Genomic DNA, 23367 nt, shown 5'->3' with positions numbered 1-23367 from the left:
CGCTGCTCAGAAGATGCATTATAACCTCTTGACTTGTAAACACAACAAAGCTCTTGTCACCACCACCCTCTCCTGGTAAAAACCACGTTCAGGAGCAAAGAAAACTTACAAATAGCCCCTTTATGGGTTATGATTTTACCATTTGCTTTTTTTTTTCTTCTTCCAAATGCATCTGGCAGACTTAGGGCTGTTTCCGACCTGTCTGACTGCTCGTGTTTTGCTCTTGTTAAAACTGCTGCCGTAGTCCAATAGGAATGTAATAAACCACAATTATCCAAGACTCTTTCAGGACTTACAGACACCTTCATGGATCATTTTAGAGCACATGTGCAATTCACTGCACCACATAGGGATTAATGCATCTCCTTACCACGTGTGGTACAGGCATGGGCTGTGGGGCCACGGGCGCGGGGCTCCACTGTGTGGTCGACATGGTCTTATTCTGCCAGTTCTGTCCCCCCGTCAGCTTCTTCTCTCCAGGCTGGCTCCACTGCATCTCTGGCCTGGGAGAGGGATGAGCGGAGCAACAAAACCAGAACACTGTCAGAGTTGTGTTTTTCTGCATTTTCACCTGCTCAACCTGAGGCCAATTTCTCAAACAACACCACAATCATGTCTTGGAAGCTTGCTCTATTTTCTTTTTATTTCTCTGTGCACTGCATCATGAATTTTAAGGAATAACGATATTGCTGCAGAAACATTGTTTTTAACGGTCTACAGAAGCACTTTGTCACACACCTCAGCACATAAAACCAATTAAACACTTTACAGACTGTAGGTAGGATTTCTGGCAACAGTAGAGAGAGGTAGAACAGGAAGGCGGATTTGCTTCGCCCCTGCATAAACCCTCTAGCCTGGACTACAAGCACAACTTAAAGAGGTATCATCACAAGTCCAGAGACTTACTTCTTGGCTGGGGTCCCACCAAACTGCAGATCTAAGGAGGGAGAGAAACACAGTGAAAGTGAGTGATCATAGTTTAAAGAGAATGAATGAAAGACAGAGAGGCAGGTATTTACTCTCTGATTCCATCATATTTTAACTGGTTCGGAAAATATTCACGTTTTTAATCTTAAACTCTTCATGAAAAAAGGAAAAGAAAAAGATCTGTGTTATATAAATGTTTTACCAGTCAGCAAAATACTACTTTGCAACACTAGTGCAGACTGCTTATGCCTCTGCTACATGAGCACATGGATCTTGACACTCACTGCCCACGAGGTTGGCCAGAGAGGAGTCGAGGTCGTTGGCTAGCAGCTTTCCTCCATGATGTATGGCCATTTGAGGAGGAGGAGGAGGAGGTGCGGTGTGTTGGGGAACTGTAGGCTTCAACAGATCTCCTAGAGCATCAAAACCTGACAGAGAAATGAACTCGTACATGTAAATAAGCTGGAAAAATAAAGAAAACTTTTCTGGTACAAAGTGGAAGAAGAGTAAGAAATGAACACATAGGGGTTAGTATATCTTACAGAGACACAGACACAGTGGAAAGCAAGTACAAGCAAATCTAGTAAATATGCACTGAGGTGTATATACAAGACAAAGAAACCAAACTGGAAACAAAAACAGCTTTGAACATTGGATAAACCCCTTCTCCGAACAGAGATTGTCAAATCAAAGCTAACTATCAGAACTATAACTAGACACACAGGTCTGTCAAGCTTGGGTTTTTCCACATGTTAAAGTGTTGGACATTAAGCTGAAGAAGAAGAGATACTCCGAATTTAAGGAGTTTGAAGGGAGGCATTGTTTTTTTTCCAAAACCAAAAAACAAGTCTAGGAATCGGTTACAACACTACGCTGTGTTCACATAAGCTGCAAACATTAGCTTGCTCACTAGCCACCGAAGAAATCATGCAATACTTCCCACTTTTCATTAGCCAACTACACTTTGCAGAGTTATGTTAAAAAAGTCACATTCAGTGCTGAGCATTTCCCCACCGTGTGGACGCCGGTCCTGGATGTGTCAGCATTTAGCTAATGTTAGCAGCTCTTCATTGGTTTTGGTGATGTTTAAACACCCAGCTATCCTGGCAAACGTCATTCAGGGTCCTGATCCTAAAAGCCTTTTCTTTTGGAACCAAACTAAAAGCTTTTCATTCAACTCCTGAAGCAAATGAGGCCAACTAATGAGAAGCCTGTCGTCTGAAATCAAGGACCCATTGCTTCAAAATTGAAAAACTCTTGAGTGTTAAATTTGCAGTAGTTATAACTGTAAACTAAGAGGAATGAATCATGGGCAAAAATCTGAAATACAGTGAGAGGAAACTGATGCTTGAGGTCACATAACAACATAACATAACAGCCTATGAGTCTATGGGAAGACATTTAATCTTGAATCTAATGAGAGCCGACTCAACTTTCAGCCCAATTTTTTAACAACTTTTCAGAAACGTCCACTCGCAGTTCAACCGTTTTAATGAAGCAGAGCTGGACTGTTTTGATCTGAGAATATTGCTGAGTTGTACCTCCTTAATATGAAGCTAAATCTCACTGCTTTCCTCGCTGTTAATTGAATTCTTCCTGACCTATTTCTAGCATTTACCTACTCGGACAGAGATTCCTGTTTAAAGCAGATATACTCTACTTGGACTCTACTTTGCTGTAACACAGGAGCATCTATCAGCAGCGAGCCTGTAATCCCTGACTCAGTAGCTTGCAGCAGTTGTTCTAGATGATTGATTTATCTGCTCGTTGCTGTCATGTACGCACTCTGACTCCAAACTGTGATTAGTTTTGAACATGTATGTGTGCGTGTTTGTGCGAGAGTGTGATTGTGTTTGTCCATGGCCGGTGGGTGCAAACGACAGAGCAATTTCCTGTGTTGGTGTGTGTGTGTGTGTGTGTGTGTGTGCATGTAAGTGCCTGTGTTAACAACTTCCCATGTCAGCACTCATTCAGCTAATGGCTCAGTATTACTCTGCTGGCAGAAACCTGGAGGTGTAAGTGTGTATGTATGGCTTTATATGTGTGTGTACTTGGTGGAGTGAGTGTTCAACATGGCTGACATAAAAAAAGAGAAGTAATTTGAAATTGAAAGTGAAATTGGAAATGTAACCTTGTGATAAAATGTCAGTTTTCTGTGTATTTTTATGTATGGGTGGGATTTCAACTCCTTTTTCTTGCATTATCATTTCATCCCTATATCCTGTAAACAATTAGGAATTTAAAATGATCCCTGGAGACAGGAAGCAGAATTAAAGTTCAGACGGGAGCAAGACAACAATACAAAAGTAGAAGGAACCAAAACAGAAATGTGCAAGATGTAAATGCAAGACATCCGTTGTAAATGTACAGGATATGGGGGGGGGGGGCAACCATTGGTGGAAAAAAGGAGGGAGGAATAATATTTAGTTAGGAAGTGGTGTGTAGGTCTGACAGTGGTGCTGACACAAGAGATTCAGAAAACACTTTTCCTGCTAGCTTAGCAGACGGGAGAGAAAGAGAGAGGGAGCTGAGGGAAAGCACACAGAGACAGAAAGAAGTAGAAAAGAGAGGAAGAAAAGTTCGAGAAAAAAAGGGTAATGACGAAAGTAGGAACGAGAGCAAGGGGGAGACGAGGAAAGAAACAGTTTTGCCCACTATCTTTTTAATTCTCTTGAGTCTAATTTCTCTCCCACAGTCGGCATTTCCATTATTGTTGTCACTGTGATAAAACACTTTGGCAATGTGGGTGATTTTTTGTTTCTTAAACCACCGTGTCAGTAAAGCCCAGTGAATTAAATTGAAGCAAGGGAGCAATAGAAGAGAGGCAGAGATAAGAGGGGGTGGGTGGAGAGGGTGGGGAGCCAGAAACAAAAAAAGAAACAGAGTGAAACAAGCCCTCTCAGTAGATCTCACACACCACAGGGCAGTGAGAAGAAGGAAACGGATGGATGGAGGGAGTTGGAGGGTGGAGGAGAAAGAGACGGAGGTAATGAAGCGAACACAGAGTGATGTATTGAACTAGGAGGATAATGCTACCGGCGTTAGCTTAGGTGTTTCAGCAATGGATTTGACAGTCAATCGAGTTTGAGATCAAAGAGAGGGAAGGAAGTTAATCCATGTCAAAGGTTCAATTCCAACACACTGGGAAGGAGAGATCTATTACTTAATACTAAATGTGACAGAAATTTTAAAAGGTTGGATTATCCAAAAGCCCCTTTTCAGACAGGGAATACATAACACTGCTGACTCCATCTATCAGTTAAAGTGACGTAAATGTTCCTCATCGCTTTATTCGCATGATGTTTGGCACCTGGTGCGTGAGAGGGAACTGTGTTTGTATATTTTCTCATTAGTTTAATCATTTAATGTTATTATGCAAAGAAATGGCCATTCAGTTAGCAGCACCCTCCTTTATTTGCCTGTTGCTACCTGTGTCAAGCTTTCCATTATTACACGGCAAATAAGCAATTTACAATAACAATGTACCGCTTGAAAATCTCTTGGCATTTTTAAAACAGCAGTTGGTTCACTTCAGACGGAGGTAGACAAAAGTAAACTCCTCCTTTTTAGCTGCTGACTGGTGATTTACTGTAATCAATGGAACTGTAGCTTTGTGAGTTGGTTGAAAACGCCGTCTATGACTGACTTCTGGTGTAAAAACGGTATTAACAAGATTGCCATCATGACTTTACATAGACACTGATGTACCAATGTGCAGGTCTGAAAGGCACATTTTTCTTGTAGGGAAATATGAGTAGTATTGGGTTGTACTTTCATACCATGGGCAGAGTCTCATTTTAACATGGAGACTGTGTCATTTTACATAAAAAAAACCCCAAACACACATACTTCTCACATACGTTGACAATAATAAATAATGAGGGAGCAAAGCAAACTGAGAACAAAGCTGCCAATGAGCAGAAACTAAGACACTAAAGAGACATAAACTAGAATGAAATGGTATTGATACGAGCAGATACAGAGAACGGAGAAAAACTAAAACTGCCTAATAAAACTAACAACACTTTCAAATGCAGAACTCTGAAACCTGATTTGAAAACCAACAGAGAATTTGAACACTGCATCTTGTGATGAGAAAGCAAATAGATCATTTGCTCAAAATCTCAAATAAACTATAAAATAAATAAAATAACAGCAGCAACCTTCTACTGAAAATGGAAGAAAAAGTCTCTGTAGGAAGAAAATAATTGCAGGGACTGTCAAAAAAGAAGGCAGAAAACAAGATGTGAAAGATGGGAAATAAGACTACACCATAAAGACAACACAAAAGAACAAGTCAGCTTTAGTGACACATATGAACTGCACACTGCCCTTCAGAAAAAGCAAACGGCGACAACAAAAAAGAGCGACCACGCCTCCGACTTTCAGTACGCCAAAACATGAAAACAGAAAGTTCAAAGTGGACCAAAAAAATTTGAGATAAAGACGATGGACTTTGCAGAGGAGACAGAGGACGGTGAAAAGGACTTTGAATTGTAAATGTGAAGAGGGAGAGAAAAGAGGAGGAGGAGAGCAGATGGAAAGGAGTTGCCTGGGTGATTCTTGCCTTGTGAAGTGTGATGTGGAGACGATGAGGCAGAGACAGAGCGAGAGATGAAATAAATGGAGGGAGGAAGGAGAGGGTCGGCAGAGATGGAGGAGGAGGAGGAGGAGGAGGAGGAGGAATGGGTGGTGGTGGTGTGAACAACAACAAAACAAAACAGACGAGCAGAAGCAGACAGATGGGATGGAGCAAAATGACAGACGACGTTCGAACACACACGGACGTGGACACACACGGTTACAAACACTAACAAATATACAGACACATGTGGACGCATTTAGACACACAGATGACGCATGGGCACGCACACAGAGGGAAACAGAGACGTACAGTAGCTGCACACACTCAGGGATTTTTGTGAGATGCTGCCAGTTGCCCAGATGGTGTATGGATAGTTGTAGCGGCAGCTTCAACACACGCTCTATTAATAGAAAGAAGTTTGTCTGTCCAAAGCCAGAACCAGGCTGCACGCTGGAGCCACAAGCCTCCAACTGTTATTGAAGAGACTGACGAGGTTAAACAAGATTAGAGCGAGACAGAAATCAGCCGCTCCGGAACACAATCTGCACCCTGGACTCCTTAAATATTTGCTGGAACACAAAAGAAACAGATCTACACTGGCAAATGTTTGAAGAAGTAACGCTACAGCTGCACAAATGCAACTAATAACCATAATTATGACGATAAGCAGGCATCATATTATAACATTCATGCCTCCAGTGAGGAAAATTTAAGAAATACCTTCAGATTACACAATTTTAAGACTTAGTGATCTGGCTCTGTTTGATAATCCTGTTTCGATCAAATTAGTGAAACAGCTGGCTAATTAACCCTGGCTAATTTCCAATAATGCTGATTGATGGGCACCTTCTCTTTGAAAAGAGACTCAGCTAGAAAAACAGAAAACAAGTCTGGACTTAGAATAGTGACGAGAGTGAGACCTCACTGTGGACAAAATAAAAAGAAATGTGGAGCAGCTCATTGCCGATTGTTCAAGTCCATACTGTAACTCCCTCTAAACTCTGGCTCCTCTTTGCTCTCTCATCATGATGAAAACAGCCTTTAGATGACCTCTGCAGGTAGTCTCTCTTATCTGCTGCTGCGCCGTCTTTGGGGCTGCTGAGAACTCGCCATGCCTTAAAATTACACACTTTGCAGCAGGATCTTGGGACCCAAAAGGGGTTGAGAGGCACTGAGATTGATTTTGTCAGTTGTTGAGAGGTTAAAAGATGGTAAGCTAAGAAGTGGGCTCAGAGCCAGAGTCTCAGACCTGCAACACTTAAGAGCCATCGGTCGAAAGCAGTTACCGTAACAGGCAGGAAACCACAGCGAGACAGGATGAAGTAATTGGAGAAAAGGTTCCTACACATTGTCTATTCCAATCAAGACTTCCACATGTGACCTCAAAGATTTTGGCTGGTGGTTAAATGATATGGGTGAAAAGTTCCAAGTGAGTGCCAACTTTTCAAAATAGTTTTATGACTGATAATACTGATAAGTAACCCATTAAAATCAATCGAAAAAAGCACATAAAAAGACTTAACGTTAGAACAAATTTTCTGTAGATTCGTCATCTGGAAAAGGTCTGTGTGAACCTGTGTAGGAACCCTGAGAGAAAAGATGAGTAACTGAGGAAAATCAGCACTGGGATCAGTTAATGTTTGGTTCAGTCAGATGAAAAGCCCCTAAATGAACTAATGTTCAACACTTAATAGCCCTGAAAACCAATTATCTCAAATTTCCTTTTCAAAACGACAGCTGACAGTTGTGGAATTGTTAGTCTGTCAATCTGATCACAGCCCACACTCACGCAGACTAGCTGGGGTTTTGAGTGTTAAAAATCTTAATAAATAACACCTACAAATATTCTTTTTCTTAACTTTACCTTAAATTGTTGCTTATTTAGTCCAGATTGTTTACTGTTAAAGATCTGAAAGTTTTCAGGAGCTTTAATTTTAGATTGAAAAACTAATAGTAGTTACTTACTTTCTCAAGCTACTTGAAAATCCAACTGAATTTAAAGTTAACTGACCCCCCTGATAGAGTTAGGCTTATTGTCATTAGAAAATCTGTAAGAATTCAAACAGCCCATTTGGCACAGTTAGGAAGCTAAAAACACCCCCCCCTCACCTCCCACCCAGCAGCAGGAACAACCACAAGTTGCAGGAACTGGTCAGAGGGTTAGTTAAATGCTGTGCTTGCGTTGCCAGCGAAGCCAAAAGGTTTTAGTTTTCAGTCTGGCTCCATCTGGAGAGTCAGACAAAGCGGGCTTTACCGGCTGCAGGTTGTGGGCCGTTGTTACTGGGTGTGGCATTATTCCCAAACACAGCATCGAAATCTACAGTCATGGCTGGTACGGTCTGCTGCAGAGGCTGGCTCTCCAATCCTGAGGGAGGTAGTTAAACATGACTGATTAAAGCCCAGTTTGTGCTGTTATTTATCTAGATTTATATAGATCTATCTGACATATTTTCACAGTATATATACACATCAGATTGTGATTTTGTGGGGACCAGATTCATGGCTTTGAAGTGGTGAGGATTCCTCCACCTCCTGCTAAACTAATCCCATCAGATTAGGAACATGGACCTTGCAGTCTCCAGCGTACTGCCATTGTTGTTGCTTAGTAACTTGGGACTCTGTGCAGGCTGTTGGGAGTATCAGGCTTTCAGAGGAGTCTTAAGCCTGTGCACGAAGAAATCCACTGATGCACCTTTTGTTTTTTTGTCTTCATCCGCATCCCTGTTGGGGATTAGGATTTGAAACCTCAGAGAGAGGCTGTGTTTGTGGGATCCACCAAACAGGAATACACCAGACAGCACACCACAATGGCTATTAATAAACATGATGTCAGCGTTCCAGCTAACCTTTCAGGAAACACAGGGATACAGCCATTCATCAAGATGATTTACGACTGTTAGACTATAACTAAACATGACTAAACATGACAGAGAGAAAACAGTATACCAATGAAGTTTGTGTGTAAGAACCACCACCCTTTTTACTGTGACTTACCGAACTAGCATCTTACCTTACATGTGAATTACTAATAAAATTATCATTGGAAATTATGCAGTCATATAAGTTTTAATAGGTACATTACTGGGGAAACACATGTTATGAATAAGTTGGATGGGAAGAGCGATACCACTCTCAGATCGGTCCATTAAAGATGAAGCTAGAGCTGGTTCTCTTAGCTTAGCATAAAGACTGTAAACAGGGGGAAACAGCTAACCTGGCTCTGTCCAAGGGTAACACAATCCACCTGCCAGCTCACAAATTAACTTGTTATATCTGGTTTGTTTAATGCATACCAAAAAAAATGGTTTAAACGTGACCATTTTTCTTTTTAATGGGGATGTTATGTGCCGTCAGCAAGCAGCAGAGATTTCACAAAGTTACTGCTCCCAACAAGAGCATTTCCTGTGCATAAACTGACAAATTGAGGCTTTTGCACGTTAATTTTTGTACAGATTAAACATAACAGCATGTTAGCAAGTGAGCTTTAGATAAGTTGGTAGGAGGATTTTGCCATGCTAGCTGTTTCTCCCTTTTTCCAGTGTTTAAGCAACGCTAAGCCAACAAACAGACTGGTCATCCACCGTTTCCCAAAATGTGCAACTATTCCTTTACACAAACATAAATGTGTAGTCTGTTTCCTGCCTGACAGAAGCTGCAACAGTCTTGTGTACATCAGAGTGTTGGATGTTTACTGAGGGAAGTGTCCTTTGTGTTATTTTTGAGAGAAGCACAGTGGATAGTTATCCCCGCTCCTGTGTCAGAGCCGCTGATAGTTTGAGGGGCTGATATCTAAGCTGAGAAGTGGATCTGACTCTGAAGTCTGGCCAAACTCTTTATAAATGGCTTCAGTTTAATCCTCTGCCATAAAGCCTGTAATACTATGTGCTAACAGTGCTTCTAGATGCATCTTTGTGCTACTTTTTGATTTGAGATAGCTGAAATGTCAACTCTTTTCTTTTTTTTTTTTTTCAGAAATACTAGGAGGATATACTGTACAGCACAGTTAATCCGCAGATGTGTATGTTGCTGCTCAGCATTTCTGCGGACGCCACTTTTCCCCATATCGACCAATGAGACAATGAGGAGAGGGTGGTTGAATCTCAGCTGACATTTCCCCAGATTATTGAGCCGCTCAGAGTGTGAGCACATGGTTACAGGATTTATTATTACAAAATACTGCGAGTGTTTAGAACGAAGACACCTGCAACCGAAACTTGTTTGACTATGTCTGCACAAGACGCCAGCTGAGGTCATGCAACATTAGTTTCTGAAGAAACTGGGAGAAAGATGGCAGGTGGATGGATGGTTTTCATCAAAAGACAAATGAACAGTGTGACAGATGGATGGTGAGACAGGTGAATGACTGGCCAGGGGGAATATGTCTGAAATAAATTCATTTGTATGTGTGTAGGTGGTGGGTGTTTGTCTTATTTGCATGTCTGCAGCCCTGCTGGTGCCTTCATATATGTGCAAATGCAGTGCTGATTTTTCTGTGTGTGTACAAGTGTGTGTGTGTGTGTGTGTGTGTGTGTGTGTGGGTAGCGTACCTCCCCAGGCACTGTTGGCGGTGGAGATCGAAGGAGTGCTCTGCACAGCGGGGATGAAGGCCGGCTGAAGATCAAACAGGTCACTGTTCAGATTGGGCACACTGAGGGGAGAGAGAGGGAAGGAAAGAGGGATAATGAAAAGGAAGGAGAGGCGGAGGCAGTGAGAGGAGAGAGAATGAAGTACAGAGAGATGAGAGGGGTGATGGAGAGGAAAAGAAACCAAGTGAATAAGTCAGAGAGAGAGAAAAAAGAAAGAGAATAAAGAGATGTAGAAAGACAGATGAAGATGGAGCATTAATATTTAACCAATCGCGCATAAATAGCTAAAGCCACCACTAAAAATGTTCATTTGTCACAGATAAAGATTAATCCTCTCTCTCTCTGAAGGGCTGTAAAAATTTCAGAGGAGCAATAAAACAGTTAGGAGCAGTGAATTCAGAGTGTGCTACAGCCTGTGCATGTTGAGTATTAAATCTGTTCTGATTATCAAAAATGAACAGTCTAACTGTGACTCTGTTACAGCTGCAGTCACTCAGGGAGGTGAAGCAGGGATTTGCTCTGTTGCGGTGGACATCAGCCCAGCGAGTCTCTAAGTGCTACTGACTTTACAAACATTTACTGTGAATATCACTTTATATGGGAACAGTTAACTTCCAAACCATTCATCATTCCTGGGTCTCTGAAACCACTGCACACTGAGAGAACCCTTGGTTATGACATAGTTGTTCAACATCTCAAAAACTACTTAAAGGATGAAGCTGGTGTTCTTCTGTGTTGCATGAAAAGACCAAAATCAACATTGTGTTTGTGCACTTCTCGCTGCCTTCTGACTCCTCTGAGCGCTAGGTCTGTTTGCTCCTACTGAAGATGTAAATCTTTAAAAATCTGTCAATATATATACCAATATATATATATTTCCATTTTAAAAAGGTAAGATAGATAAGGTCATCCACAGCTGGGCACTGTAGTTTTTAGGAAACCCCGACGGGAGGAAATAGTGCATTTTTCCCAACCAGTGGGCCGGCTTCCATTATATATATATATATATATATATATATATAAATATATAATGGAAGCCGGCCCACTGGTATATACATATATATATATATATATATATATATATATATATATATATATATATATATATATATATATAAAATCATATACATATGTATATATATGTTTTTAAATGTTTTAAAATGAAATTATCTTTAAAAATATTAAACATGATTAAAACTACTTTTTTTTTCTCGTATTGAGGCCTATCACTGTGATAAGCCAATGATAGGGACTTTTATGCTGTCGCACACACACACATCATACAGTTGTTTGCTATTTCAGTGTGACTGCACACTTAAACGTTACATCCATTGCAAAAACTGAAGTATCAAAATGAATAGCTGGTTAGCAACAGGAAGAGCTAAAAGGAAAGCATCAGAGACAGATGGTGAATCGACAAGTGATCTCTCCTCCGTCAAACAAAAGGACAAATTGATCTTCCCCTGCTTTCAGTTCAGTCCTGAATGTTTGATTGATTGTTATCATTAAAATAAACACTGCTCTGAGAAAGCATTATTTGGCCTCCGTATTGTTACCGGGTCAGATGTGGGCTGCCAACATTTTTGAGATTTTCAAGTGGGCCATGAGTGGGAAGTTGGGAGCCACTGCTCTAATGGATATTTACTGCAGCAGGATACAGAGATAATTATTGTTAGTGGGATCACTTCACTGTTGTTTTTGGACTGATCCTTTAAGTTGGTTATATTTCCTTCGAAAGTGTTGCTTTTTAAAAACATTTAGCCATACTGCGCGTTTTAATAATTGAACATCTTGATGTATGCAGAGTGAATTATTTGGGCAAACTGGTGGGTTCATGTGTGTTTTCCTCTGTGTGTGTGTGTCTGAGCACCTGTTGGCAGACAGTGTGGAGCTGAACAACTCTGGGGTGTGTGTGATGTGGTTGTTGTTGGCGAGGCCTATCGACTGGCTGCTGGGGGAGGCAGAGGGCGGAGTCTGCATGCTGATCTCCTTCAGGCGCTGGTCCTGGAAGACACACACACACACACACACACACACACACACACACACACACACACACACACACACACACACAGAAAACACAATGTGATCAGGAAGACGATGGTTAAACAGTAATTTCCCACTGGAAATGAATAAGAGTTATGTTTCCAGTAGACTCAAATCCTGGAGAATGACAAACATATTTTCTCTCACGAACATTCCCAGGTGTGCACAGAGATACATGCATGTCACTCTCACAGAGAAGACAACACCCAACGTGAGATATTATAATATATCTCCAGCGTTTCTGCAGCTAATTTCACACCAGCTGTCCTGTAACTTCCTGTGTTAAGAACCTTGTTCAGAGATACCTGCGAAAGCGTTTAATCTCAATAACGTTGAGTCATTATGAGTGAAAACATAACGCAGAAGTTTAAATGTGTGTGCTTTGGTGATATTCAGTTAGTTGCTGGCTTTAGATTTAAGTCTTAAAGCCAGGCCTGCATCCAACTGAATTTCCAAACCCATGCCCTTGCTTTCTCCTGCCAACGTTGCCTGGTGGTGTGGGATTCAGTACACATGGTATAATGACAGTCTATTAGTTTCAAGAACTTTAAAACCAACCACTTATATTGGTTTTCTGTGGCTCTGTGAGTTTTTGCTGCCATGCTAAAAACCCCAGCCCCAGCAGTATGTGACTGTGCCCTGCTGAGACCCAGGTGCAGCTGAGATGCAGACCGTTGTTCTCTCTGCTGACAGATGCACAAACATCAGCAAAGTCCAGCCAAAAAAAACAAAAAAAAACAAAAAAAAAAAAGTAAGTGAAGTTGAGTCAAAAACAGAACAGCACTAGGTTTTGAATTTTACTTTGTTTTCAGTTGATTCACTGGAGTGACAGTGGCAGAATACTGCTGACGTTTGCACACGACCACATAACCAAACCAGGCTTCGCAGTCTCCAGTCTCAGACCGCTCTCAGGTCAGAAACACGACCCGTTACCACTAAAACTACCATAGGTTGATTTAGTGGCTGGTCTGAGATCAACACTCCAGCACTTTGAAGGTGTTCCTGCACATTTTGACTTAAAAAAAAAAAAAAAAAACTCCCTGCCTCCTCCAGACTTTAATTTCTTGCATGAATTTGAAGGTTTCGCTTTGGGGGTCAGTTTGACGCATGCAGGGAAAACTGACTCTTGACAGCTTCCTAACACTCTGTGCTTTAAAACGATTCTGTGTGACAAGTGTTATCGTTAGGTGGAATAACAGTGGGTTTAAAGCTAAATAAAACACATTATATGCAGCGTAAGTATTCCACAGTGTTCCTTCATGCAGTTTAGATAAAATATTCAGCCTGCCAGCACCGTTTCTGAGTTATCCCATAAGTGACTACATTAAATTTTATTGCTTTATGGATTGATTTTTTTTCACTCTTTCTGTTTGTATTGTTTTGTATTTGTACTGCTTATATTCCATCTGTCTATATTTCCCACTGGATCTTATTACTTTTGCTGCTGCAATGACCTAATTCCACCACAGGGATCAATACATTTGTGTCTTATCCTGTGAGAGCACATACTGGGAAATAACAACAATCTTGAGAGCAACATTTTTTGCTTTTGAAATCACAACATGTATTGTTTGGTTGAAAAGGAAAGCAATTCACAGTACAACAGAGGTGAGAGATTTACACGTGGTCACTCAGGTGTTTTAACTCTGCTCAGAAATCAAACTTTAAGGTATGGAAATGATCTAATTCCCTTTACAACCTTTCCCACCTCTACAGGAATTTGGAGCAGATTAATAAATAGGATCTCCTCCTGTAGCAGCCTCCACGGTCTTCATTTATATTCTGACAGTGTAGCGAGGAACAAATGGGAACTGCTGTTATTGTTTGGACTAAGACCCCAGCTGGACAGTAGCTGAGTGTGTAAGTGTTTTAATATGCGTGTGTGTGCGTGCGAGTCCATATGGACCCCAGAGCGCACAGACAGCTGGACTTGAGTATTTTGGACGACCCCTGCTGACCCCCCCCGGCTCTCTCCCTGCATTTCTTACTCTGTTATGTTCTCACTCGCACTTTGTCTTCCCCTCTCCTTTCTAACTAAACCCAAAAGGTAATCAGTGGACCTTGGCAGAAACAGGGCAACCAAGGGCACGGCTAAAATCCAATCAGCCGTGTGCGCAAACAAACACACCGAGACACACTGGCAGCACGCACTGCGCTTAATCTACCAGGGTGTAACCACGCTCCGTATACACACACGGATCAACAACGCTCGCAGAGATACTGGCAACACTATGAGACACATACTGTAACTTCTCTGCCAGGATGTAAGCATGCTTAACATGCGCACACACACACACAAACACACACAGCCGCTGTGTGCCTGTTTTGTAGCTTCACTGCTCTTACTCAATTACAGTTTGCTGTAAGGCAGGACTCCCAAGGCTGGAGCAAGAAATGTCAACACATTTTACACTTGACTTTTCTATTGCTGGGCTCGCCACTGAGAATCTCGGCCTTTTTCCTCAACTGGAGTTCAGAACTCACCAAACAGCAAAGTTTCTGGGCAGTCTATCAGCAACAACACAGTCAAGCCTGATTTCTACAGCATAGGGAAGCTGTATATATAATATATATATATATATATATATATATATATGTGCCATTTCCCAGGGCTCAAGTGCAGCTTTTCAGTTTATTCTCTCTCTGCAAGCACAGTCACACCGCCACAGTCTTAAATCTGGGGCAATGACTGCAGTTACACTTGTCATTTGGAGCCAATTTTGTTTTTGCGATGCGATTCACTACAGTTCAGAAGATCAAATTCCTCTCTGCACATGCTCACACCTCAAAGTTGCTGCCGCACATCTCCCGTTTCGGTATCTAATAAAAATCTGCAGTAAATTATTCTCATTTCATGCTTGACATTTTCACACTCTTCCTCACCTTCTCCTCACAAGAAAATTTAATTATGTAACAGGTTCATGGAGGGGTTTTATAGCTACCATGTCTAGTTTTGTAGGTGTGTTTGCAACGCGACCAAAATCTGAATTTCGTGTGTCTGGTCTAGTTCCCTACAGCAGTGGTTCTCAAAGTGGGGTCCGGGGACCCCCAGAAGGCCTTGAAGGGGTTCCTGGGGGTTCCCAGCAAAAAAGGGATTTATTTTCACTATAATTCCATCTATAAGTAACACAATGACAGAATTTGTCACTGTTTTGTTCATGGGTTTCAAAAACTTTCTGGAATAAAACACATAAAAGCAAAAATGGGACAAAATCTTATTAAATGGGGGTCTGTGGTCTAATTTGTGTCAGTTTAGGGGTCCTTGATATGAAAAGGTTTGAGAACCACTGCCCTACAGCATGAATATAACATGCAAAGCTACGCTAAACCGATAAGACATTAACTAAAATTATGTATTAGGGTCAAACAGAAACAACTACAAGCTGCTTCATAGATCAACCATCATGAAACAGAATTAATATCAGAAGCCTTTTTTATTGGCTGGACTCAAACAAGAGATTTGACCTTGGTTCTGTCTCTGTGTGTACACACTGTACAAAGAAATGAAAAAAAGACATCCATCATGAGTATTTGCACAGACATACAGTTAAAGATAAAATGCAAGACAAAGTAGTGGAAGAAATTGCTACACTGAATGTGGTTTTAAATGCTCCATTTATATCTGGCGTTAAGGCCCGATCAATATCTGGTTAAGGAAAAACACATGTTAAAGTGGCAGCGCACCAATTTAGACATTTAAGGCTGTTTACAGCTCTCAGGGAGGAACTGGTGCCTCTAGCGACGCAAGGCTACACACGCAAATCTTCAACAGCGCTTTCTGGGAAATGAGTGCTCCCTCATTAATATGCAGATTTATGCAGAACGGTGCTCCAAAGTTTAATCAGATCATCTTTTCCATATGGAGAGAGTGTGAAGTATGAAGTGCAGACCTGAGAGCTGCCTGAATGGGTGTGAAGGGGGGAGGTAAAGGTGACAGCAGTAGCTATTAGCCCCGCTGCTGCCACAGTGCTGAGTCTGACCCTGTCGTTCAGAGGTGATCCTGGTTTTAAAGCTGTTACCTTGAGAGCCTGCAGTCTGGCCTGCTCCTCCTCCAGGGCCTGCTGCTTCTCCTTCTCGTCCATGCGGCTGAAGGACATGCCGGTGGAGGAGAGTGACGAGACGGCACTGGACAGGGTGGACGCTCTGCAGCACAGGAGACAGGGTAGAGGGAACAGAGGGACAATCTTGAGAGCAAAGTTTTATATTTCCTCACAGGAACTGATTTTGACTTTTGAAATCTGCTTTGAAATCTGCTTTGTGCGTGGGTGAGAGTTTCTAAAAGTTTTCTCAGCTGTGTTTTGGGTGTCATGCATTTCAAGAAAACCTGATGTAACTGGCAGGCAATTAAGACGTCTACCTGGTGTCTGCATTCAGTTCCTTGGTCTTCTTTCCCTCCAGAGAAGCCAGGTGCTGCTCTAAAGCCTCCAGGAGGCTGCTGGGGGCCTGAGAGGGAGACGAGTATGAGAAATGGGAAAGAAGAGGGGAAGAAAAAAAAAATCAGTAATAATCTCAACTTTTTGATAATCGCTCTCTTTCTGTCTCTCATGTGCACCCACACACACTCTCAAACAAACACAGCACCCAGAGTTAGTTGGTCTCACAGGAAGGTAACAGAGTGCATCAGGTTCCAAGAATAGCCATGGCAACATGCAGCAAACACTTGCACTGTTAGCAGGAGACTCGAAAGGAGAGAGAGAGGGAGAGAGAGAGGGAGAGAGAGAGAGAGAACAAAGGAGGAGGTTTGACAAACAAAGAGTGAGGAAAAAGGTGGAGTGCGAAGGGAGAGGTCGCGCCATTTCTTCTCCTGGCTCCACATGAGCAGAGGGCGATCATTTCTGTGGTTTCTTTCATTCTTTCCATTCAGCTTTCCCTTTGCTGCGTTTTTGCCTCTTTGTCTTGCTTATACTGCAGTGTCCCCCCTCAAACTGAGAGGTCCCATCATCTTTACACAGCGAGTGCCAGGATGCACGTCTGTGCTGGGGTTTTACTGAATCTCTACCCATTGATTCTACTTGGGAGATCGAGATTATACTCTCATCTTTTTACCTTTTCTTAATTACTTAACCAGAAAAAAAACAGATGAGGCCAAGAGTCTCTGAAATGTGCTTTGTTGTGGGATGACATAAGGAAGTAGCATTAAATTTGAGCTGAAACGTTCTGGAGTACAAGTTAGCGAGCAGGTTACTTGGGGATTGTTGCTACGCTACAACAGCAAACAACAATTCAGCTGCAAATGCGAGTTGAGCTCCGATTGTTCACATTGCACAAAACAACACGATGTCTTCTGTGCTTGTTAGGAGCCTCATTAATGCTCAAAAAATTGAGAGAAACAAGAGGGCGAAAGTGAGCCAGACAGCTGCATTATTACACACATCTACAACTTTAACACGCTGGTGGAGGAAAAAAAAAAAAAGACATAGCTCTGCTCTCTTCTGGCTGAGGAGAGAGTGAGAGGAAATTCTTCCACTGTGAAAATATGACAACGTCATGTCTGTCTCTCCGTCCACAAGAATGCTGTCAGTAGCGAAACACACACACATACACACACACATTTGGGAGTGTTTTGGCTTCGGAGCCCTTTGTGGCTGGCTAGACGGTGAGCTTTTGCCAAACTGTTGCCTGGTTGTTAAAGACACAGCGACTTGCAGAGGAGAAAGAGACCCCCATTTAACTGTCAGTGGGTCTGAATGGGTGAAAAGACCTTGTGTATGCTCGGTCAATATTAGCTCTGACACACACAGACACACACTCAGCTGGGTGTCTGTGTTTCCTCATCTACTGCCTGTCGTACCTCTCATCTAAAGATATTTAGCGCGAGCTCTAACTTTGGAAGGCAGAGACGTAGAAATAGAAGTAGAAGAAGAAAAGAGGAAGAGAGAGAAAGAGAGAGAACCCCCCTTTTTCCTTTCATGTTTTTTTTTATTATTCCTATTATTAATGATTATACGGTAATGCTCGGGTCAGTCGCTATTAAAGCACCTCCACCATGCATGTTGAGGCAATGGTGTCGTGCATGACAAATATGAAATAAACAACATCTACAGAGGGGATGGAATTTAAATGAGTGAGTCCAAAGCCGGTGCAGGGATTCTTTCATGCAGATGAAGACAGAGGGGCGGAGGGGTGAAGCCTCATTTTCTATTCATGAGGTTTCATGCCCTTTTGCTTGTCGTGCCAGAGCTCTGTGAGTGTGTGTGTGCGTGTGTGCTACAAGCAAGCCACCTGAGGCCGACACACACGTATTGTATGGAGTTGACACCATATCGCTCCACACTGACAACAACGAATAAAGGAAGCATGCCTGTGAGTGTATAAGGTCTATGTGTGTGTGGTTGCACACACACATACGTGACCGAGAGTGATGTTCATGCAAGGGGGGGAGGGGGGGGTTAAGCAGGTTGGAGGGGGGAAGCAGCACAGTATGCAACCCACCACCTACAATGTATGATCCTTTTGTTTTCTGCGACAGAGGAGGGAGAAGAGAAAACGTCTATTTAACGACTGTGAGTGAACTGAGCAGCTTTATCACGACACAGTGGATCCTCATGCTGTTATTGGCCGAGGTCACGTTCCACTGTGAAACCACACAGCAGTGTGAGGGAGGCGGAAGCAGAAAAGCATCGAAAAGATGCCAAATTTGCAGTATTAGCATGTGGCCAAAGTACCTGTTGTTCAAACTGTAAATCTACTAAAACTAAGAAGAGAGAGCTTATTACTCCAAATCTCAGGTCCTTGCACTGGCTTCCAGTCAGATACAGAACTGAATTCAAAATTTCATATTGTCTACAAGTCACTAAATGATCTGGGCCCTAAATATATTTCTGAAACGTTCGATGCACATTAGATTAGATTAGAAAGTCTTTATGGCCCCCTGAGGGGCAACTTGGTTTGCAATCGTAGTCAACACAACCAATACACATCATAAATAAAATAATACAATAAACAGAAACATAAAACCATCATAATGACTTAGAGTGAGATATGAGGCACTAAAAGTCCATCAGTATTTGTTGATTGCAATGACATCTAGGACAATAACTCCTTTTAAAAGCCCAACAGCTGACAGGAAATACAGTATATGAGCCTAATAGGTCTCTAAGATCTGCAGAGCTGGTCCGTCAGTGAGACCTAGAGTTAAAACTAAACAGGGTGAAATGGTTTTCAGCCGCTGTGCTGCCCACTGCTGGAACCAGCTCCCAGTGGAGGCCAAATCTGCCCAAACTGTAACTGGCTTTAAAAAGAAGCTAAAAACTGCTCTGCTCTCCACTGCCTTCATTTAATTTTTTTTAAATCTTGCACTTTAATTAGATATTATCTGTGTTATAACCTGTGTTTTAATACTTCATTTATTTCTGTAAAGCACAATGAATGGCCTCTGTGTATGATAATGTGCTATACTCATCATTATTTTATTGTTATTTTATCATTAAAGTATCAATATTTTTCAGCCTGTTGTGTATCTTCATGTACGCCAGGCTGACCGGGGAAATCTGGAGTCTCTCTTAGGCCCTCTCATGAACCATCAGGAAGATACAAACCTCACCTCAAGCAGAATTCAAAACTAGGTTAAAAGGCAGTTTTATCCTTGACGATTAAAAACAGAAATGATGCAGTTTATTCCCTTGTAGTGTTGCCGTCTTGTTTTCAATCTTTTGTTGTTGCAATTATCACGATTTTTTTTTTTTCTTTTGTAGATTCAAGGTCTGAGCTCATTATTCGCAGTTGCTCAAGGCTTTCAGATCCACATGATGAAACCTGCATCAGGCCTGCCAGTGGCGCAGTGTTTAACCAGGCCTACTTAACACACCTCAGCCTGGTGTCCGATCTATAACGGGCGTTTAAAAGTGAAAGAGAAAGAAGAAAAGCACCAACAACCACAAAAAAAAAAATCAATCAAACAAGAAGAGAGCTGCCTAGATTTAAAGAGTAAGATCAGGTTAGACGAGATGGTTGTTTGAAATAAAAACAAGTGGGTGGAGAGTGAAGGGGAGAGAGTGAGGGAACGATTGGTGAAGGGGGGGAGCAGAGGTACATGTTAAGGGAGAATTAAGGTTTGAAAGCAGAGACGGAGAAGTGAAACCACATGAACTTTTTAAAGGAAAAGTGAGAAAAGACGAGCTGGAAACAGAAAGAGGAGAGAGAGAGAGAGTGGAAGGTGAGATGTACACTGACCTGTGAGAGATCTGGGATGTCACCCTGATCTATTCCAACTTGCTGTCATCAAAAACAAACAAATCAACAAAATAAAAAAGGGGGAGAAAGGAAGGTGGGGTAAAATGGAGAAGAAAAAATAAATAAAAGAGAAGGGCGGGGTTCATTTGAAAAGAAAAAAAAAAAGATGAGAAAAGAAAAAAAAGAGGGGAATCGTTACTTCATGCAGTGGCAGTGTCAACATAAATAACAACAGAAATAAACAAGGAAAAGTTGTCAACATCTGGATTGGCCGGTGAAGCGACCAATCCTCACGGTGAATGACGAAGATGACTGCACAGTGATAAATATGTCTGACCAATGAGGGAGAGCGGGCATGAACGACTCATGAGTGATGACGTGACAACATTAAACACATTTATATAAAAGGACAGCGACGTCAAAACCATCTGCAAACTGACTCATAACTTAGACGGATCACATCTGTGGGAACATGTTGACTTTGTTAGACACAGATAAAGAACATTTAGTCCTTGTCTTCTTCATAATCATCAACATGACCTTTACTGTCAGATTTATCAGCAGAAAATATGAGTAACGACTTGATAACTCAAACCACTTTAAAGCTGCCATTGTAGACATCTGGCCCCCTGCTGTTTAACTTTGTTTTTGGATTTCTAATTATTCATGAAGTGTATTCATGTCACAATAAAGAAAGAATAAATGTAAAAAGTAAAATCAGTAATGGCTTAGTTTAACTCAGTCACGTCAGTTTCAGGGTCCTGATGTTGTACATGCCAGCTCTGCAAACTTGGCTTGAATGTAACTGAAGTAACTGTCAATAACATTTTATATTTACGACTAAATGAACATCATTAAAATAAAAAAATGTTCAAGTATTACTTATTAAGGGCTTAACTCACCTAAGATCTCAGTGCTGGTTGTTGTTTTTATGTAACATGTAAATAATAAATATGACTTCAGTTCTATATGGTTCATTTTTGACACAGACGATTTCTTTAACCATTATTTGTGACGTCTCAAACAATCTAATCAATTTAAGAGTTGATTTATCAGCGGGTGTCATGGTCTGTTTTAATTCTGAATCTATGGAGGATGAAATGTGCCTTATTCATAAATAAACAAGTCCAACATCATTCAAAAGGCTGGATTATTTTTAATCATGATAACTTTGATATAAATTTGGGTTTATTACATTTTTGCACAACAAAGCCCCATTATATTCTCTACTGTGTATTGTACCTGGATTATTTTAACAACAGGGCGTTTATTGTACAGAATGACCACAATGACTGTAAAGACAAGAGGCTAATCTATCAATACACATATTACATGTCTGAGGAAGTTGGACATTGTGCGAGCGTCCTGTGGGTAGGAAAAAATTTAAAGACCACAAGTTTCCAGTCTGTTTACCTGCACCATCGTAAAACAGGATGCAAAATCTACCGAGAGAGTTGTCAGGTTATGGATTTAATACGTGTCTTATTACAGTGTGAGACAATAAAATGTGATTTTAGGGTTGGTTCTGTATTAGAGAGGCTCGTCCAGACGATCGTATAGGTTTAGATTCCAGAGTTAGGCTTAAAAAAGGTGTTGATACATTTGAGACGAGAAATGAGAGAAAAACAAAGCAACTCATTAGTTTATTCCCTGGATGTGGCTATTTTTTTTTTTAAATTGGGGACCATTATTTAAGGTTTTATCCGTAAAAAAAAGAAAAAAGAAAAACAGACACTTAATTGTTCAGGAAGCTCCTCAAAACCTAATTATAAAAGACAAAGGAGTTTGACTGGGACCATTTATTTTGATGTACATTCATGCAAAGAATATGAACCAGTGGTGTAGTTTCCTCTGCTGAAGTTACAGTAGAGGATTCTCACTGTTTCAAATCTGCTGAAACAGAGGAGAGAGGGAAGGAAGAGGGAGGGGAAAAAAAAGAGGGATGATCTGTGGGCACGGGGCGAAGGAGAACCACACGAGTATCCATCTTTGTCAGGGGGAGAGGGAAGAGCGAGGGAGAAGAAAGGATTAGATGGAGGAGTGTGGGGAGCAGGGAGAGAGGGAGCTAACGGAGCGCCTAACCACATCCTCCATCTTAGGGTTATTTTGGGTCTATACATATGTGTGTGTGTGTGTGTGTGTGTGTGTGAGTGTGTGTGAGTGTGTGTGAGTGTGTGTGAGTGTCTGTGCAGCAAATGTGGGGCAGTGAGGGTAAGTCAGGTTCTCCTGCCTGCACACAGTACAGTAGCTGAAAGGGCAAAAATTGTGGTTGTATGAAGTTGTATGTGGGAAATACAGATTTTAAGTTTTGTTCGTGAATGTGTGTGTGTGTGTGTAAATATATCTGTGTCAGGGGATGTGTGCTCAGGACAAGAGGGAGAAGAAAATATGAGGAAAAGGGAATGTTTGAACAGGATTTGCTCTTCCAAAAAAAAAATTGAAAGAAAAAAAAAAAAAAAAAACCTTTTAAAATCTTTTTCCAGGTGTGTGTGTGTGTGTGTGTGTGTGCGCACATACATATACATCTGTGTGTGTGTGAACATACCTCAGCCACTTTGAGAAACTCTGACAGCTTCGTCATCCTGTAAAGAAATTTCTTGTAGATGTCCAGAGCATCTTTACACTGGTTCTTCTTCATGTCAAAGTATTTCTCTACAGAGACAGAAAGGACGAGGAGGAGGATGAATAAGGATTGAAAAAAGAAAAGGAAAGGAAGGGTGGAAGAAAGGAAGGAGGCAGGAACAATCAGTGCATGATTGAGTAGAGACAAACAGGAGCACTTAGCAGCTACATGACAGCTTGTCAAAGCCTACCACTGCTGCCGTGACAACCAGACTGTGAGCACATATGTTGGTGTGTGTTTCTGTTGGGTTTGTATCTGCCTGTGTGTGTGTGTGTGTGTGTGTGTGTGTGTGTGTATACTGCAAAACAAACTGAAGCTACACTTACACCTCATCATTTCTGACACCTCTAGAAGGGAGAGCATCAATTGGCTTACTGTAGGCTGTGTTTACACTGGGAGAGTGTGTGTGTGTGTGTGTGTGTGTGTGT

The 23367-nt window shown here is 41.5% G+C and overlaps 1 protein-coding gene across 2 annotated transcripts in view; it reads right to left on the bottom strand.

Moving 5' to 3' along the window:
* The window catches only part of LOC139607107 (phosphatidylinositol-binding clathrin assembly protein), a 75227-nt gene that overhangs the window by 9799 nt on the left and 42061 nt on the right, over nucleotides 1–23367 (bottom strand). The window contains exons 7-16 of one of the 2 annotated variants that reach the window (XM_071459739.1): nucleotides 22862–22968; nucleotides 20317–20358; nucleotides 16502–16587; nucleotides 16164–16287; nucleotides 11969–12102; nucleotides 10060–10160; nucleotides 7767–7877; nucleotides 1212–1355; nucleotides 907–937; nucleotides 371–503 (exon numbers count right to left, since the gene is read on the bottom strand). In XM_071459739.1, the coding sequence (XP_071315840.1) occupies nucleotides 371–503; nucleotides 907–937; nucleotides 1212–1355; nucleotides 7767–7877; nucleotides 10060–10160; nucleotides 11969–12102; nucleotides 16164–16287; nucleotides 16502–16587; nucleotides 20317–20358; nucleotides 22862–22968 (1013 nt within the window). The remainder of the gene's footprint in view (nucleotides 1–370; nucleotides 504–906; nucleotides 938–1211; nucleotides 1356–7766; nucleotides 7878–10059; nucleotides 10161–11968; nucleotides 12103–16163; nucleotides 16288–16501; nucleotides 16588–20316; nucleotides 20359–22861; nucleotides 22969–23367) is intronic. The other variant, XM_071459740.1, reaches the window with a different exon arrangement.

This window comes from Trachinotus anak, unplaced genomic scaffold (genome assembly GCF_046630095.1).
Source record: "Trachinotus anak isolate AG129_WGS33_773 ecotype Australia unplaced genomic scaffold, CSIRO_AGI_Tana_v1 ptg000023l, whole genome shotgun sequence".
NCBI lineage: Eukaryota > Metazoa > Chordata > Actinopteri > Carangiformes > Carangidae > Trachinotus > Trachinotus anak.
The sequence above is the reverse complement of the archived record's forward strand: the minus strand, read 5'-3'. Positions and strand labels throughout refer to the sequence as shown.